We start from the raw sequence: 19732 nt of genomic DNA, 5'->3' as shown, positions 1-19732 counted from the left end.
TGATATGATTAAATATATTAAAATCAATATATACAAATAAATTTAATCATAACATAAATGATAAGTAAAGAGTTAATCATAATTCATTCATATAATCATATATATATATATAATTTTGTTGATTTTAAAAAATACACATGAATACAGTATCTACTCATTTCATTTCAATATATATTATATGATTAAATCAATATAATAACAGTCACATCACATGAAGAAGAAGGGACTGCAAAACAAACCTTCACATTCATCCAATTCCATTCAATTCATTTTTTTTTTGTAAATTTTGAGTGCGACGAGCCGTCATTTTCTTCTCTCCTTCTCCCGAGAAGCGCAAACCCAATTGAAATTCCTGTGAAAGTTTTAGGCGCGGAAACTGGGGCGATACAAGGAAAAGCAGATGAAAGGCAGTCTCTGCACCTGCCCAGAGGGTTCGCACGGCGGCACAGAACAGCCCATTCCGAGCAAAAATACGAGATCTCTTCTGAAAACATACCAGTCTTGTGCTTGTTTGCTTTTGCTTTTGGTGGCTATGGCGCTCTGTGTAGCTATGGCGCTCCTCCAACGCACAGTTTGGGCGCCGCCCACCGTCTGAAACAATCTTTTCAGGTCTGTAAGCTGCTCACCATGGCACAACTAAAGTGGGTTCTGCTGGATATATATTTTGGGCGCATTAACATGACAAATTAGGAAGCTTGCTGCTCTTAGGCTCTCTGTACCTACGGCTACTCTTCACGGCTACTCTTCCTCCCTTTGTCCACAGCCCTTAGTTTTTAGCCTTAACTGGTCTCTAGAATGTAGAACTAGGAAGTCTCCTTATCGTACAAATTGGGCGCCGCCCACAATCTGAAGCGGTGCTCAGCTTTGCTGCACAGGCCTGTAAGTCACTACAGGATTTAGCTTCTATGCCTTGAGAAAGATGAGGCTTTTAGCTGTGCGTGTTTAATGAGATGGTATATGTGGGATTTAAAGCTCATCAGGAACAGCTATTGAGTTTTGTGTAACGAATGAAACTTCTCTTTAATGGAGAATTTGGCACTTCCCACTATGTGAAAAGGATCCTTAGCCTGGTATGCGATGCTAATCGTGGTAGATCACGATGTGTCTTGTGCATTCACGTAGTCTAGTCATGGCTAAGAACCTCCAGTCTGCCGGCATGTTTATGTAATTAGCACCATGGCAATCAGGTTATGGCTTTCAATGCTTGGTAGCTATGGCTTAGGAGTCCTAGCTTGGATTAGCCTCCGAGAAACGTTTACCATGGCATAATTTAGTGCGGTTATATGTATGTCCCTAGCAATATAGAAGATGGCTTTCATAATCCTAATGACCTTCATAGAATAAGAGGGGATCGTTTATATGCGTTTAAGTTGGAAAGGGAGCTTTTTGCATAGTGAGAACCAAATACAATAGGTGTGTGTTAAATGATCACTAATGGTATTAACTATTGTCTGTAATAGGCTACAGAAACCATTGCAAATGATGTTGGAAGGACTGGCACCACCCACCCACAGGCTGTTGCTTACATGACCAGAGGGGGTTTGGTTGTACACTGCCTAAGCTTGCATAGGCATCTAGCCTTATTGAAGGCCCTTGTTCGAAGCTCAATACCTTAGGTAGAGCATGCTGTAATGGATGGTGGTGGTGGTGGTGGTGGTGGGCGGACTAGTCTTGCTTCTTTGGGTTTGTGGCCTCCCAGCAAAAGCACATCTACGACACAAAAATGTGACGTGAATGATACAAGTGAAGTGACGACACTATTCCAAGTTTTGAAGTTGGGAAATGGGCATACAAAACCAAAGGATGTCCATGAGCTGCTGGAGTGTCCTGTTTGTACAAAGCCAATGTACCCTCCCATTCATCAGGTTTGCTTCTAAAGCTTTAGAAGCTTAGCTCAGCTGATTGCCTTTTCCACATGTGCACGTGCACACGTGCACTTACCCCACACATGCACGTGCATGCCCACTCAATTTCAATAGTTCTATTTTGATGTACACACCTGCACACACACACCCCCCCCAGACAGATGCGCGTGTATGCTCACTCAATTATAATAGTTCTTGTTTTGCAGTGTCCAAGTGGCCACACAATATGCTCCGATTGCAAATTAAAAGTGCACAACCGATGCCCTACATGTAGGACTGAGCTAGGCAATATCAGATGCTTGGCATTAGAAAAAATAGCGGCAGCTCTAGAGCTGCCGTGCAAGTACTACTCATACGGCTGCTTTTGCGAGTTGCCCTATTACAGTAAATTGAAGCATGAGGGTATATGCTCTTTCAGACCATATAATTGTCCATATGCAGGAACAGAATGCTCAGTGAGTGGGAGCATTCCAACCCTTGTGGCCCATCTGAGGGACGATCACAATGTGGACATGCATAGTGGTTGCACTTTCAACCACCGCTACGTCAAGGCCAATCCGGAGGAAGTAGAAAATGCAACATGGATGCTGACGGTAAGCATCTTTTCACTTTAAGTTGCTTAAAGTTTTAATATGGGGGGGTTTACAGACATCCTAAGTGTTAAAGGAAATGTCAAATCTCACCTGCCTGTTCTGCATATGTGGGGGACCTCTTGTCCTGCCCCTGCTCGCTCTTTTGGGAAGGGGATGTGTCTGTAAAGCCGGTTAGCATGTGCCATGCTCATACCATGGATGTTAAAACTAGGCTTTTACATATGTATCAGGTCTTTCAGTGCTTTGGGAGACATTTCTGCCTACACTTTGAAGCCTTTCAACTTGGTATGGCACCTGTATACATAGCATTTTTACGCTTCATGGGCGATGACGCTGAGGCGAAGAACTTCTCTTACAGTCTTGAAGTTGGGGCACATGGGCGAAAAATAGCATGGCAAGGAGTTCCTAGAAGCATCCGAGACAGCCACAGAAAGGTTCGCGACAGCAATGACGGGTTGGTTATCCATAGGAACATGGCCCTCTTCTTTTCTGGTGGAGATATGAAAGAGTTAAAGCTGAGGATAACAGGACGAATTTGGAAGGAGTGCTAGCTTGTGTGTTCTGTAGCATCATATCATACTTGATGCATTTGTACTCTTTTTGAAGATGGAAAGGTTATATTACACATGATGCTTGCACCCTTTTTGAAGGTGGAGAAGGCTCCCAAGGCTTTTTCTTTCTGCCTCAAACTCATCTTGTAATTACTTGCCATGCTCTAACATTTATGCTACCTTAACTTAAATGGATGCTACTATGCTTTATGGGGCATTCTTCTTAGAATTGTGGACACCCTATATGGATCCCTTAAGGGGTATGTTGTTGCAGGAGAGCACCTTGCCTTTTGCCGTTTTTACTTTTACGGATGTTCCCATGCTACATGGTGCCTGCCCCTTAGAATTGTGGACTCCAATATGGATGATGAGTGTTTGTTGCAGGAGAGTAACCTGCCTTTTTGCCCTTCACATTAAGATTATTATATTTACTAAATGAGTTGAATTGTCTTAAGCGCTCTCTCTCTCTCTCTTCCCCTCGCCTTTTATTCCCACTAAATGGATTTTGTAAATGCGTCTAAATCAAGTGAAGTTAGGGTTAGAAGTTAGTATGGTTGGTCCAACAAATTTCATCGCTCCTTGTGGGGAGCAGGCTTACCTTGAATTCTATTCCTAACCGGTACAATCCCTTTACCCTCAACAAAAACGTTGCATGCTCAATGTGTTCTGGTGTGAGGTTGATTTTGCATTATGGGATGCACAATCGCCTGATGCATACGGCACCTCCTGGAACTTAACTAACGGTGTGGAACTTAACTAACGGTATGCAAGGGCACTTTCATGGTAAATGGTGACTCTTTGGATCGGTCATACAATCAAAAGCAACTCTTATATGCAACTTGATGTGTATCATCGTTGTTTCGTGGGTATGATTCTATGACTTTGAAGTACAAGGTACTTTAAAATTGGTCAAATTGTGCCAGCCATGTGAGTAAATTTGGCCAAGTCATATGCTAATTGTGCTGCTTATGGCACACGTAGCTTTCACCTCAAAGGAATGGGAAATTTGGAAAGCAAGGTCGTAAGGTGCACGGTGCAATTAATAAGGTCACGGGTAAGTCCAATATTGTTGTGAGTTTTACATGGGGTAGAGGGGTCATTTACATGGCATTCTTGAAAATTATCACATACCCCCATTGGAACTAAGTGGAGAAATATGAAAGCAAAGGTCTAATTGTGGACCACATTTGATGGGTAAGTCCAATATTGTTGTGAGTTTTACATGGGGTAGAGGGGTCATTTACATGGCATTCTTGAAAATTATCACATACCCCCATTGGAACTAAGTGGAGAAATATGAAAGCAAAGGTCTAATTGTGGACCACATTTGATGAGGTGTCTTTTGTGCATTGGCTGAAATTGTGTAAAATGATTGGAGTGAGTGAGTAAATGTTCTTCCACATAAAGTGTCAAAAAGGTACGAAAATTATTTTGGGCTTCATATTAAATTGTTGTAAAGCAACTGCCTTCTTTTTCGGAAGTTGCACCAATGTTTCAGTGTGTTGCATGTGTCTTCTTCTTCTTCTTCTATATGTTCATGTTTGTTGCATGGTTTTCTTTTCGCTTGTGGGTGCTTGTGCACTTGCACACGGGGAGTGGTCGTGTTTTCGTTGATGATGTTGGAGGGGCCTATGAACATGAAAGCTAAAAACAAAGATATCTATATGAGCAACTGCCCCAAATTACCTCCTTCCCAGAAAAACAAGCTTATTGAGGCATCTGTGACGATAGGCATCGGCTGTCTCAAACTGGGACCCTCTTGAAGATTTTTACGCATAGATGGAGTGCATCAAGGGAATGTTTGCCCTCAAGAAACGGGGAACACTCTACCATCTTCACTTCTGTCGTTTCAGCGATGGTGCATACTTTGTCCAAATTCAATTGTAGTAGTAGTTGTGGAGGAACAAGAAGACTTCACCAATTCATACTTTTCACTTACACAGAAAACAGCAAGATTCAAACAAGTGACCGTCAATAAATAATGGCGACGACTATGTTCCTTTGTCACCTAATACTCGCAAATATGCGAGCCTCCCAAAAGAAATGCTTGTTTTGTTTAGATTGAGAGTTTTCTTTGTGTTCTATGTAAAAACAAACAATTTCTTGTGCGGGTTTTCGTGTAAAAAGGAATGAATCCGTTTATTGATATATGCATTTCTCGTTGTATATCCATTTCGCGTTGTTCACAATCGTGTCTAAGAAGATCGTGAGTTATGAAATTAAAGATTCTTTTTAAAGTAATATGCATTTAATTATCCATTATTCTACCCTTAAACGTTATCCAACATGTTACATTAATTAATATGCACACGAAAGACAATTGCATAAAAAATCGAAAAAATGTTGTGAAGAGCCTCATGGAAGGTTTGCATTGAACTTTTCTTATATTGTCCCCTCCATCCTAGGAAGCAGAGTTTTTGCTAGGGGCAATGCCTTGCATAAAGGACACATGGTCATAATTACTATTCCTTGAGCATAAAGCTATCCCTTGGACCCATTGCTACTGCACACTTCGACTAGAACATTTCGTTGACCCGCTACCCAATCAGTTGACCCACAACCCACTACCCAATCGTTCTCCCTTATAAGGTTACATAGCTGCCCAAATTTGTGTCATCTAATGCCATGGCTCCCAATAGAAAGCACGGGATGAAAATCATGGGAAAATAAGTCGGAGCTTTGTTGCAAAACAATCTCTCTTAGTTCAAACACGTGGTCATTCTCATATTATGTAGAGGTTATACATAAGTAACTCTTCTCTATAAGTAACTCTTCTCTATATTATCTCTCAAGGAAGAGTTTCACAAAGCTGTCAAGTGGCAAGAATTTAAAAGTTTGAGAAGAAGAAAAGAAGGTTTGGATAGAATTTGAATTTGGAGTGTAAGAAGAAGACGTGTGCACGGATTGCCCACTAGTCAATATTAAAGAGAAGCTAATTTTCAAGAACTCAGAAGAATCGGTCAATGTGATGATAACATAACTTCAAGATAAATGGCCAAGGTAATTGAGAAAGCAACAACTCAGAACAATCTATCAATGTGATGATCAACATAACTTCAAGATAAATGGCCAGGATCAAATTTGCAATCACCTTTTTATTATTAAGGAAAATAAACCTTCCTAATAAAGTCACCAATATTTAGAAGAGTGATACACCTTGTGGTCATAGGTTGGAAAGAAAATAAACCTTTTTTAATAATAAAAAATGACCAATATTTAGAAGAGTGGTAAACCTTGTGGTACTCGAGGGTGTGCAGAAGTGAGGTGAAATTCCCTGCAACCATAGACTAGACTTAGGACCCTATTTGAAAGCAATAAAAGGTCTCATAATGTTAATGCAAAGATATGGTAAAATCAACTAATGAGTTGAACCAAAGAAACAAAAGATGTCTCACGAACCACCAGAAGTTTATAGAAACAGGTAGGCTTGCATACAAGGCAATATGTACACACCCATGATGATAGGGAGAAACTAGCAAAAGCTTGAAGCTACTCAAAAACTAAAAAGGCTTATATCTGAACATGCACGCAAACGCATTACATACTTTTTTTCTGAGTACACACACACTTCCATAACAAAGGAGTGTGAATAGTCCACACCTTCTCCATCGTGGGAAATATGCTGGCTGAGAATTAGCTCCAATAAGGAGCCAACTTTGAGAGAGCGCAATTATTATTTCTAAAAGTGTTGCATGCGAAAGCCTGACCTCTGGGAGATTCTCAGGTATACTAGAGCTTTGGGCGCGGACTCCGAGTCGCGGAGCCATATTTGTCACATCATAAGCAATCAGAGCACCACCCAAAAGGGAAACGACATTCTATGCATGCTGAGCCTCAGCTGGCGATTATGCAGGCCACGCATGCGACACAAACAACACGATCCAGCGCACGGTCGAGCAGAATAGGCGGTTCACTGCCGTCTGCATGCGCAGCCGCCGCTTTATATATATATATACTTATACTTAATGAACTGAAGATAAATATTAACCAAAAGATTATAGATTTAGTTAATTTCTAATCCAAGCTTTGAGTACTTCGTTAGCCAAATTATCTGCTTGCCTGAGGCAGAAAGTGCATCTCGCCTACTAACTGATCGTTCTAACGGAAAAGTCCATGAACGGCTACTATGTTATTGTTCTACCTAACAGGAAAGAACAACCCGCCCACTAGTCACAAAGAGATAAAGAGCTGTAGCCAATCACCCGTAAACTTTCTGTCTCAGGTAGGAACTCCATCTCACCTACTACTTTATTGTTTTATCTAACGGGAAAGAAAGAGAGTACTTCTATAGGGGGATGTTTCTGTACCCCATCTTCTATAAGAACCTCCCAAATGCTCTCTACAAATCACTTTTGTCTTCGTTTAGATTTTACTTGGCTATAATGGGTTTTTTTGACATTTTTTAAGTTTATATATATATAATTATTATTGATCCAAAAAAAACCTCCCAAATGCTTGCTTTTATTGTCAAAAGCAATGTCATTATATTGCCCCGAAAACCCCCTCACCCCTGTCTAATAAGAAGTGAAAACGACATGAGAATCAAAAGGATGGTTCAACAAGTAAATAGAAATTGAAGGAACATATCCAAGAATAGCAATGACAACACAAATAATCGGTTCAAGAACCCAAATAGATTTGCCCCGCTATTAGTGGATCTCATCGATCCTACCCAAGTAGAGGAAGATTAAGAGAAAGAGGAAGACTTTGTGGCAAGCACTCAATTCTTCAATGAAGAGGGAAGCATCAGCCCGGAAAAAGAGGTGCATAACATGGACTTCCAAAATGAACATGTGCCTCGTAGAAGATAACACTACCTTAGGCTGACGAGGAGAAGCTTCCACGACAAAATCCCTCTTCGTCTCCTAAAAGAGGATAGGAATTCCTCCAAAGGAAATTCATGATAAATAAAAGAAGAATCTCCCGAGTAGGTGTGAACATGGACTCACCTATATCACTAGAAAACAACGCCATGTAAAAGGGAAACCCAATCACAAAAACCAGGTACAATACCAAAGGCATGTTTGATAAGGTTAGACCGAGAGTAATGAAGGATTAGATTTGGCATTTTTACCTAGTCTTCGATTTTATATGTTTGTAAGAAATAAAACTTCCAGGGGTTGATCCCCAACAAAATCTAGACATCATCTCTAATCATCACTGGTTCTACACAGATCACACCCAAGGAAGTGGCGGCACAGCCACCATAGGGATAAGTCATAAGTAGGTTTGCTGGGGTTGATCCCCATCGTAATCTGGACATCATCTCTACCCATCACTAGTTCTACACAGATCATACTCAAGGAAGTGGAGCCACAACCATAGGGGTAGTTAGAGCAGTTCTGAAGGATCCAGAACATAGATGGGATGCCATCCAAATGGCTAATTGTTTAGAAAGGTGGTTCATTTTCTCAGTCTATGATCTACATGCCCTTCTAACACTAGACCAAGCTTATGTGAATGTTTGCTTTTGCTTGATTCCCCTATCTTGTTATTGGGAGATTTCAATATGGTAGAAAATGTTCATGACATATACAAAATGTTAGGGGGAGTTTTTAAAGGGCAAGCGAGGAAAAGATGGCTAGAGGGCAAAGGGGTATATGATCTTAACACTGACTTGGCTCTACCAATTCAGAATTTACATGGTCAAACAGAAGAATATGGCTTCAAATCATGAAGGCTAAATTAGACCATTGCTACCTGTCTAACAACATGTTAAACTTGTATCTAGACAATAGAGTTAAAGTTACGAAGAATATCATGTTATTAGACCATAAGCCTTTGCGTATATGCCTCTAGAGGTCAGCAGAAGCCGAATGGTTTCATGCAGGCCCCAAACTTTTCCAACTCCCACAAGTTAAGGGAGGGATCAAGAAAATTTGGATTGAGCCATTTAACCAAGGCAAGGCTCTAGCAAAAGGCTGGTCTGATGCAGTTAAGAAATGTCAAAATTTTCTAACATGAATAAATGAGTAAGTCACAAGGATTAGGGTGGAAATAAGAACCAAGAAATATGCTTTGTGTAATGATCTAGAAAAGCAAATAAATGTAGGTTATGAGGACCTACAGGAAAGGTACCTCCAAGCTACTGAAGATCTCCAAAAGGAAGAAGAAATTACTTGTCTCAATATCCAACTATATTTAAGAGAGTGGTGGGTAGGTAGGCTAGATAGACCATCTAAAGAAATGTTATAACGTTCTTAAAAAGAAGAATGAGAAAGACACTGTCCCCCTCTTACTAGATAAGAGTGGAAAACCTTAGCATAGCTCAGAGTTTTTTTTGCTAATATCTTTAGTCCCGCCACCACTGGGGGCAGATCCATGAAGGAATAGATGCATGTGCCTGAATTGCTAGGTGCAGAAAGAAAACCATTCCAAGTTTTTCTACCCTCCCTAGAGTGTAGCCTCTTGAAGAAAGAGCTCAGTAACACTATTGACTCCTTAAAGGGCTACCTCCATAACTTTATAAACAATTTAAGGAGGACCCACTCCTTGAAAGTTTGGAACAAATCCATGGGGATAGATTTAATTACACGCACCTTGCGTTGTCGTTTTGTCCACGCCAGCTTCAGCTCGTACGTTTTGGTGTGCCCCACTGCTATATCGTTGGTGTGCCCCACTGCTGTAAATGAGTGAAACGGCGCACTGGAGCCGACGCCCATAGATGCCTCTTGGTTTGCATCCAGCTATTCTCTGTAGATCAAGAGAAATTAATAAAGGCAATCTAGGAGCGCACATAAACGGATATTTGGTTGGAATGTACTTGGATTAATAACGCAGCTCCGTTGCGATGATATATGGTCTGTCTTACCCCACTCCCCAAGGAAGGAAGCACTGTCTGTAATATCACTGCAAGAGGAGTCCAACCTGTCCGCCAGGGCTTTGTAAGCTTTGCGTGATCTAACGAGTAATTAGCTTTATTTTCCTGCTGATTGCATTCTTACAGCTACATCTCCAACTTCCTCAGCTCCCTCCTCAATTCCTGTTAGGAGTATACTAGCTCCGTCAGCAAGGTGCATTTTATCTGTAGTTATTATCACTGCAATCTAGACATTTTTTTGAATTATTATTACAACGTGCTTGCTGTGCAGGCACAGTACCCGCCCCTACTGTGGCACCTCCCACTACAACACCACCTTTTGCTACACCACCACCTTCACCTTCAGCTGTTTCCAATGCCTTTATCCTCAACCGCACCATCCAACTGATTATTATCAATAAAGAAAATTTTTTCCCAAAGGAGCACGAGGGCCAGTGATGTTTCTCTCATGTATTGAGAATAGTCAATATGTTTCTTTTTTAAAAAAAATTTTGTGAACATTTTTATCCCTTTGTTTTTTCGGTCATTTGACATAGTTTATATATTTTTTAAAATATTAATACTTAACACTTAAAATAGGTAAGCTATGTACAAAATGTTGATGTATTATGGTACAAAAAACCATAATCGGGTCATTTTAGTGCTTTGGATTTAAAATGGGAGACCCTTCAAGATCCTTTGTCGAAGTACAATGCTTTGAACATTGCATACATTTCTTGGAAAAGAGTTTCGGATTTTGTTTTCGGCGAAAATCAAAGATCGGATGCACCAACAAACTTTCGAGTTCAATGGACGAAAAAAAACCACCCTGAACTTTGAGCAAGCCCAATGAAGATAGCTTTCTTAGCTTGATTGCATAAGCACACTCTATCACCCCTACATTAGCATGTTATTTTTAACTATCTATTTTACAATAACAACTAAGTTTGGTAAAATTGCATTTTTTGTAGTTATTGGTGTGCTTTTAGGCCTCAAGATGCTTGCAAAATTTCTAAATCCAAAGATCATGCCAAAAGACGAGTACAATCCAAAAGGCACCATGCTGGTTGTTAATGTCACTTCATTGTCTCACAATTAAATTTGTGGCCCGACATTGCTGGCATTATCTATGTGCAACACCAACACATAGACAACCAAGGTGATATTTGCCATGGGCCACATAGCCAAGCTAATCCAACAACAAAGGTTTCGTTTGCACCATGGCTATCTATCAAAGTAAAGCATTGGATATGCAACATGCTCTATAATGGTTTTATGCCACAACAAGTCTTTCATCATCATATTCATCGTGTGCAAAGGAGCTCTAAAGATGGGACTTTTCGGCCTGTCAGAGATACATTTCTTACCTTGCGTGACATTTTAAATGTCGCAAGCAAGTTGGATACTCTTACACTTCAAACAGATTCGGATGATGCGAAGAGTGTCCACAATTGGGCAATGTCTAATAGCAAGCAAGTTGGATACTCTTACATTTCAAACAGATCTGGATGATGGAAAGAATGTCCACAATTGGGCAATGCCTAGTAGCATCATGTAAGTCTTTTGTTACCAACCATTTCATGAGGCAAAGGAGCATTCATTTATTTTGGGCATTCAAACAACATGGCAACTAGAGATGACGACCACTTATGGCAACAACAACTTGTTAGCCATGTGTGAGACCCTCGTCCCCTCCGCGATGCCTCCTCCGAGGGCGTTGGCGGTAGAAGCAGCGTCAATCTCTCGTGCAGGGCAGGGATCCACATTCGGGGCCTTGTCCACGGATATCTGGACAAGAGACTAGCTCGGCGGTTCCTCCGAAACCGAACCCGAAAAAACTTTCTCGCCCAAAAGAAGGCACGAGCGATTCCGCCAGGAAAATCATCTAACGGGAGAATTGATCTTAATGACTCAAAGTCTTAACTATCCAAACTGATCCGACCGAACCCGAAAGTCACATGGTCAGATCAAGGAAGAGACTTGCACTTGGTCCATAGAATCACCGTTTTTTCCCCTTTTAGTAGCGAGGCACAGCCGCCGGCTGATTCCCTCCCATAGAACAAGGGTCTTCCTAGGACTTAATCTAACTAACGTAACTTAATCGTAACTATTTGTATCACAGGAATCCCCCGATCCAGCCTAACCCCAACCGGCCCAACCGCTAGCCAACTGCCCAACCACTATATTGGTGGGATTCCTTTATAAAAATTTGGTTATGTTTTGCCCGGGTATCGAGGAAAAGTATTCCCAGGCCCCCTAGCCGGCGCTTCAAGCAAAATTTAAGGAAGGCATACCACTTACACACCCAATATGAAATTGCCATTATAACAGATTCGGCTGTCTTTAAAACAATCTTCCAATGAAATTATAGTATTACTGATCATAATCCTCCAAAATATTGAGTCCATTGTTTTACAAAATATATCACCCCCGGACTCTCAGTTGAAGACTTGCTGGTCAACCACAACGATATCCAATATCAAAATTCAGTTCACAAAAGTAATTCTTTTCAGTTCATCCGTATCTTCCTCGATGTACGCATGGGTGTCCTAGCAACCACGAGCCCGTGTATCATCTAGTCAGAACCCTCTAGGATCCTACTTAGGTGTCCTAGCACTTCACTCAGAGACCACTTCGTCGGTCCTTGTCCATCGCACCGGAAGCGTACCATTTTAACCATACCAAGGCTGGTCAGACATTGGAAGGCTTTGCCCACGAGCAACGTCCCTCGACGACTCTCCACCAGCTGTTTTTTTTGCAACGAGTCTCTCCTTAGTTAATTACATACCAAATGCTTCCTCCAGCATTCTGACGTAAAACAGTCCTTTAAAAGAAAACACGGATTCTATGCAAGTAGAACTCCCGGTTCGAGATTGGTTCCACAAAACCCTTTTTCCATAATCCAGATTTTCTTAATGAGAATCATTGATCTCTCATCAGGATAATCTACCCATCATTTGACTGAATTTTCAACTAGATTCTTAGTGATTTTGATTAAGGAAAAATTACGCTAATTCAATGGTAATCTATTCTTTGTGTCAAGAATTGGAATTGGTCTCGAGGTTTTTTCTTGATTCAGATTCGAGAGATGGGCAAGTAGTTTACTGGCCGCCCCTCTCACAGTCGTGGTCTAACCAAAATTATTCGGTTTACTTCTAATTTTGATTCCTAAGGTTTTTCTTCAGATAAAAATCTAATGAACTTCTAACTGTAAGAAAAATTCTAACTTTATGAATTTCATTCCTTCCTAACCACAATAGAATTAAGAATTAATCCTATACAAGAATATCGGGTTTTTATAAAAATATTCTTCTTCCACTAATCCAATTTTGGATACATATCAATTTAGTAATTTATCCACATAAAATATATAAGAATATTATTTCCACCAATTTAATTATCAACCCTAATTTTCTAGGTGAAATTATGGTAAAAATGCCTCTTTTATCATCAAAATTAATTTAAACCTTTTTCTACTTAAAATACCATAAAAATTTCTCTTTTAATTAAATACAAATATTCATTTTTTTTAAATATGCCAAAAATTTCTCTTTTTGCATTTAAATGATGAATTCCAAATGTCATGGGAATTCCTCTTTTATCATTTAAAATTCTTATACATAAAATAAATTTATTAAAAATTTTTCTTTTTAAATTAAATAAAAATATCCATTATTTTGAATATGCCAAGAATTCCTCTTTTTGCATTTAAATGATTTAATTTCAAATGTCATGGGAATTCCTCTTTTATCATTTAAAAATTCTTATGCATAAAATAAATTTATAAAAAATTCTTCTTTTTCTTAATTAAATACTTATACATAAATACAAAAAAATATTATTTCCTAAATATGATCAAAATCATTATTTTTGCCTTACATTTTTAAACCTACAATATGGTAGGAGTTCCTCTTTTATTATTATGCATAAAAATAAGATATGTATTTTTTTTCAAAAAAATTTGCCATAGCTTTGCTGCTATTACTGACAATTTTCAATTTTCCTAAAAGAATAAAACCTTGTAATGAAAATATGATAGAAGATCTACTTTTAAGCTTAAATCTGAACTATGAATTTAATATTAATAATAAACTTAATTATGATTATCTCACTAGATTAAGCTAATTTCATTATTTCTCTTTTTTCAATTTGATAGGATAATCGATTTCTTATTTAGAATCAATTAAAGTAGTTTTTAACTACTTATAAATAATCTAAAAGAATTAACCATTATTTTGTTAACACAAAATCATGAAAATACCATTTTCTTAATCTCTAGCTTATCAAGCCTAGAGTTTAGTTTTGAAATAAGAAATTATTAATGAGAAGCATTCTTTTGCTAAAGAATTAGCCATAGAGATGACTATTCTTTTTGAGAGAGAGATATACTTAAGAAGGCATTCTAAATAAGCATAATGATTAATTTTCTCTTAATTAAACATTAAGATTCTTAGGAAAAGCTTGATTTGAATTAAAACAATCATTTAGAAAACTTCTCAAGCTTGAGAGGGGTTGAGAAGAGAAGTCATTTGAGGAAATTAACAAAAAACCATAAAGGATTAGCTTGTAAAAATCCATTCTTACCTCAAGGATTAGCTTGTTTCTTTCTCTAGAAGTGAAGCCCCCAACCAATCAATTGGTTAGCAAGAGGGGAAGAGAAGTCCAAGAGTTGTTGAAGAGAGAGAGAAGCTCCAAGCTTCCCAAAAGTAGAGAAAAATTAAGGGATAATAGAAAATATGATTATTTTAATGTAATACTGGCATGGTATAGCTCAAAGATGAGAATACAAAGGAATGAGGGTCTATTTATAGGTGAGGGAGGCCTCTAATCAAGTCCAACTAGGTTCTAGAAATTTTCAGCTTCAGTTTGACTCAATTTGGACAAGATTTGGATCAGTTTGGCTCCCTTTTTGATCCAGTTTGATACAGGTTAGATAAAAATAGCATAATTTTTTGAATTAAAATCTCATTTTATAAAGTAATATCTCTTAATTTTTAACTAATAAACCTTGTACTCAGTCAACTCTTCATCTTATGTGAGCATTTACTCATTTTTGGGTATTTTCTTTTATTCTTTGGATTTATCTCATCCCAATACTTGGATTAATCCTATTGGCCCATTGGAACCTTAATTGGACCATAATCCAAATTTTTTTGAAAATCTAGACCCTTAGGCTAAGGTCCCTTATACCATTTTTAATTGATTCCTAATGCACCTTGGAGAATTTATTTTTAACTTCTATTTCAAGAAAATATATTTTAGATATTAGGAGATTTTTTATATCCAAAAATATTTTAATATTAAATTACCTCTCTCTAGAATTTTTCTTCTCTCTAGGCAAAAATAAGGAAAAATAATATTTTCTTGTATTCAGATAATAGGGAATGATTACAGGGGATTGAGGTAAAAGCTTATTCATTATTCAGGCTGAGGAGGAATCTTATACCATGGATGCAACTTTTGGTACCAACAAGTACAAGATAATTGAGGATGGATATATGCTTTGTAGTGTATCGCGTTTGTAGAGTTTTGTACTAATACTGATTTATTGTTAGTGGTTTAGTTCCATCTTTATACTATATTGGTGTTCGATTCTTTTCGAAATGGTATACCGGTAGCATGGATCATCACTTCATCATGTTCTAGTGATGATACAAAGCTATGGCTTATAGCACTTAGGAATCGCGTGCTAGATCACAAGAAATCTTGGGAGCCTAATGCTTTCATGGTCGACGATGCCCAAGCAGAGATAAATGCACTCCGGTATGTACTTAAAGCCAATTTGCATTATCACGTTGTTTTGCCAAAAAAAACAATCACACTGACAATGGTTTTATGTTATGTGCAATGAAGTGTTTGAATTTCCAATTTATTTGTGTGTCTGGCATGTTCGACGATATTGGCTCAAACATCTAATTTGAAAAGTTGTGGATCCAAATGTGAGAGCACAAATGTTCAAGGATCTTGGGCATATTATGAACATGCATAAGTTAGCAAGCCGGAGCTCAAAGGACAAGGACAAGGAAAAGGAGACATCTAATCTAGTAGATTCGTTTTTGGAGACTTACCACACACAACATCAATTCATAGTATACTTCAAAGAGCATTGGCTGTGCAAAAAATCGGTACGTATCTTATTTCCATAACTTTACAAGTGCATACATGTTCATATTTTTTGAAGGGATGTGGGTTCGTGCCACATGAATGTTGCCCATGCAAACCAAGATGCTAGAAAGAGGTTGGGAATGGTCTTTAGCCAACTTCTATCCCCATCCAGAACCAGCTTCAATACTCTTGTAGAGTTGATCGTGATTATGTTGGTACCTTTGAGATTGATTGAGGGAGGGACTTAGACTCTTTGTGATCTTCTAGTTAGGAGTTGGGACTAGGAAGAGGTTGGGAATGGTCTTTAGCCAGTTGGTTTTCGAATACAAATGTCATTTCAAACACAAATGCCTTTTCCTTCTGCTTCAATGCTGTTGTAACTGATCATCGTCGTGAGCTGTTCCCAGAGCGACCACATGAGGCACTTATGTTTGGGAACAACTTGGCTATAGACCATTCCCACCCATCATGCTCAGTGTAGAAAGGACAAAAACATTCATAGTTTTCTTATCGGTTATTACAGAAATCAAGGTGATTCGATTGTTCATCAATTTTGAATGGTAGATCAAAAAATGAGACATAAGTGGTAACAGATGAAGTGTGGACCCCTTTTCTTACTATATATAACGGGGGAACGCTCCATGCACCACATGTCATTTTTTTTAAAGCTGCATGGAGGGTCCTTGCTGCATAGCAATCCTACAACCGCCGCCCTCCAGGCTCGAATGTTTGCATGGTTGCCTTGCTCCATGGGTAGCAGTCCTGCAACCGCCACCCTCTGTATCGAATGTCCCAGGTACTCAGAGACCTCCAGGCTCCTCATTGAATGTTGCAATCACCACCCTCTGCATCTAGGTATTTACACTCCCACCACCCTCTGCACGTATTGAATGTGGCTTAGTCACCGCCCTCTGCATGCAAATTACATGCAGGCTTTTACAACCCGCCATAGCCCTCCTCCTTCCTCCTCTTCCTCATTTGAATTTACACTCCTCACATGCACCCCTCTTCACGTAGGCTACAATCTCCTTCACGGTTGCTGAAGCACTCCTTGCATTTGTTGGGGATCTCTTGTACCCATTGGTAAACTTCCCTCTACCACTCTCTCAGACGTCGCTTTTTTTCTTTGCAGGGTTAGCCTCTCTCTCTCTCTCTCTCTCTCTCTATATATATATATATATATATATATTTTGACTGTCCACTTTGTTGTTGTATAGGCCGACAACGCTCTCACACATTTCCCCACTCATCAGGTAAATAGCGCTCTGCCTGTTTGTTTGTTTGTTTAGGCTCTCTCTCTCTCTCTCTCTCTCTCTCTCTCTCTCTCTCTCTCTCTTCTAACTCTATGTTTTGTTGTTGTGCAGGCGAGTAGTACTGTTTAGACTCTAAACCTTTCCACACTCATCAACTAAGCTCTTGCACTCTGGTATTTGTTTCTTTTTTTATTGGTTCATTGTGAAGCACAGAGCGTGTGTGAGAGAGGCGTATGTATGTGTGTGTCTTGGGCTCTATCGTTTTTTCCTTCTTCTTTTTTTTTTTTGTGCGTATGCGTGTGTGTGTCCTGAATTTTATCGTTTATTCTTTTTAATTGGTTCGTTTTTGTAAAGTACAGAGCGTGCATGATAGAGCGTGCATGATAGAGAGAGAGAAGCGTTGCGATACTGTTATATTGGCAGCCCATATACAAGTGGTTGAGAGAGAGAGAGAGAGAGAGAGAGAGAGAGAGAGAGAGAGAGAGAGAGAGAGAGAGAGAGAGTTGTTGCATTAATCAAGCCATGTGTGTGTGTGTGTGTGTGTGTGTGTGTGTTTTTGAGTTTTTTAATCAGATAAAAGGATTTCAAAATATATTAGAAATATGAAAGTTTATTAAAATGTTTTTTTATAAAATATGAAAGTTTATCAAAATATGGGAGCTTATAATTTTTTTTGAATAATTTAAAATATGTTGAGTTTTTAGAAAATGTTTTTTTAATTTGACTAGCAAGTGTATTTGTGCGTGTGTGTTTGGGGTTGATTGTGTGAAAGCAAGTGTCGTTGTGTGTGTGTGAGAGAAAGAGAGAGAGAGAGAGAGAGTTATAGCATTATATATCTATAATATGTACATATATACATATGTGTGTGTGTGTGTGTGTGTGTGTGTGTGTGTGAGAGAGAGAGAGAGAGAGAGAGAGAGAGAGAGAGAGAGAGAGAGAGAGAGTTATTGCATTATCTTGCTATGTGAGTGGTTGCGTTTGGGGTGTCTCTGTGTGTGTAAGAGAAAGTACTATGAACACGTGTGTGTGTGTGTGTGTGTGTGTGTGAGAGAGAGAGAGAGAGAGAGAGAGAGAGAGAGAGAGTTGTTGCATTAATCAAGCCATGTGTGTGTGTTTTTGAGTTTTTTTATTAGGTAAAAGGATTTCAAAATATATTGGAAATATGAAAGTTTATTAAAATGTTTTTTAAAATAAAATGCCATAGTATGGAAGTTTATCAAAATATGGGAGCTTATAAATTTTTTTGAATAATTTGAAATATGTTGAAAGTTTTTAAAAAATGTTTTTTTAATTTGACTAGCAAGTGTATCTATGTGTGTGTGTGTGTGTTTGGGGTTGATTGTGTGAAAACAAGTGTGTGTGTGTGTGTGTGTGTGTGTGTGAGAGAGAGAGAGAGAGAGAGAGAGAGAGAGAGAGAGAGAGAGAGAGCGTTGTTGCATTAATCAAGCCATGTGTGTGTGTTTTTGAGTTTTTTTATTAGGTAAATGGATTTCAAAATATATTGGAAATATGAAAGTTTATTAAAATGTTTTTTAAAATAAAATGCCTTAGTATGGAAGTTTATCAAAATATGGGAGCTTATAATTTTTTTTGAATAATTTGAAATATGTTGAAAGTTTTTAAAAAATGTATTTTTAATTTGACTAGCAAGTGTATTTGTGTGTGTGTGTGTGTGTGTGTGTGTGTGTGTGTGTGTGAGAGAGAGAGAGAGAGAGAGAGAGAGAGAGAGAGAGAGAGAGTTATAGCATTATATATCTATAATATGTAAATATATACATATATGTTTTTTTCATATATGTATGTATGTTTATATTCGTGTACGTATGTTTGTATACAAATATACATACATACATACATACACACACACACACACACACACACACACACACACACATATATATATATTGTGTGTGTGTGTGTGTGTGTGTGTGTGTGTACATACATACACACACATATATTTACATACATTATTTCACACACACACACACACACACACACACACACACACACACAATGTCAACAGATACAACCCTAAACATTATAGTCCATACTCAAATCCCTAAACAATAACATTGTAAAAATATTTTTGAAATATGGAAGTTTATTAAAATGTTTTTATAAAATTCCATATTATGAAAGTTATAGAAATATGGAAGTTTATAATTTAAAAAAAAATAAATAGCAAGTGCGTTTGTGTGTGTGTGTGCACGAGAGAGAGAGAGAGAGAGAGAGAGGAGAGAGAGAGAGAGAGAGAGAGAGAGAGAGAGAGAGTTTCGAGTGAAAGAAATTTGAAATACTTTCGTTATTTGAACAAAGTGTGTGTGTGTAAGAGAGAGAAATAATATAGCTGTTTGAATAAGAAAAGTGTGTGGGGGTGTGTGTGTGTGTGTGAGAGAGAGAGTGTATTTAAAACCTTTTTAAAAATTATTATTTTTAATTTGATTAGCAAAGTGTTTGTGTGTGTGTGTGTGTGTGTGTGTGTGAGAGAGAGAGAGAGAGAGAGAGAGAGAGAGAGAGAGAGTGAAATAGTTTAGTGTGTTTGTGTTTGTGAAATTATTATTTTTAA

At 38.4% G+C, this 19732-nt stretch overlaps 1 protein-coding gene across 2 annotated transcripts; it reads left to right on the top strand.

Annotated features, from left to right (window-relative positions):
* Positions 1–297: 297 nt before the first annotated feature.
* On the top strand, positions 298–3414 carry LOC147604916 (E3 ubiquitin-protein ligase DIS1-like). 2 transcript variants are annotated; one of them, XM_086794190.1, is made up of 4 exons: positions 298–609; positions 1461–1865; positions 2072–2458; positions 2689–3414. In XM_086794190.1, the coding sequence occupies exons 2-4, from the start codon at positions 1632–1634 to the stop codon at positions 3007–3009; spliced, it is 942 nt and encodes a 313-aa protein (XP_086650316.1). In that variant the 5' UTR covers positions 298–609; positions 1461–1631; the 3' UTR covers positions 3010–3414. The 2 variants fall into 2 exon arrangements, with proteins under 2 accessions (XP_086650316.1, XP_086650317.1); XM_086794191.1 differs by lacking the exon at positions 298–609 and adding an exon at positions 693–879.
* Positions 3415–19732: the final 16318 nt, after the last annotated feature.

This window comes from Cibotium barometz, chromosome 60 (genome assembly GCF_041138505.1).
Source record: "Cibotium barometz isolate CiBa-2024 chromosome 60, ASM4113850v1, whole genome shotgun sequence".
NCBI classification, from domain to species: domain Eukaryota; kingdom Viridiplantae; phylum Streptophyta; class Polypodiopsida; order Cyatheales; family Cibotiaceae; genus Cibotium; species Cibotium barometz.
The sequence above is the reverse complement of the archived record's forward strand: the minus strand, read 5'-3'. Positions and strand labels throughout refer to the sequence as shown.

Excerpts from the sequence above, each read along its gene's own strand:
- LOC147604916 (XM_086794190.1), top strand. The coding sequence starts at position 1,632 with ATGGATGGTGGTGGTGGTGGTGGTGGTGGGCGGACTAGTCTTGCTTCT. Across the intron at positions 1,866-2,071 it reads TGTACCCTCCCATTCATCAG|TGTCCAAGTGGCCACACAAT; the intron begins GTTTGCTTCTAA and ends CTTGTTTTGCAG. Across the intron at positions 2,459-2,688 it reads ATGCAACATGGATGCTGACG|GTCTTTCAGTGCTTTGGGAG; the intron begins GTAAGCATCTTT and ends CATATGTATCAG.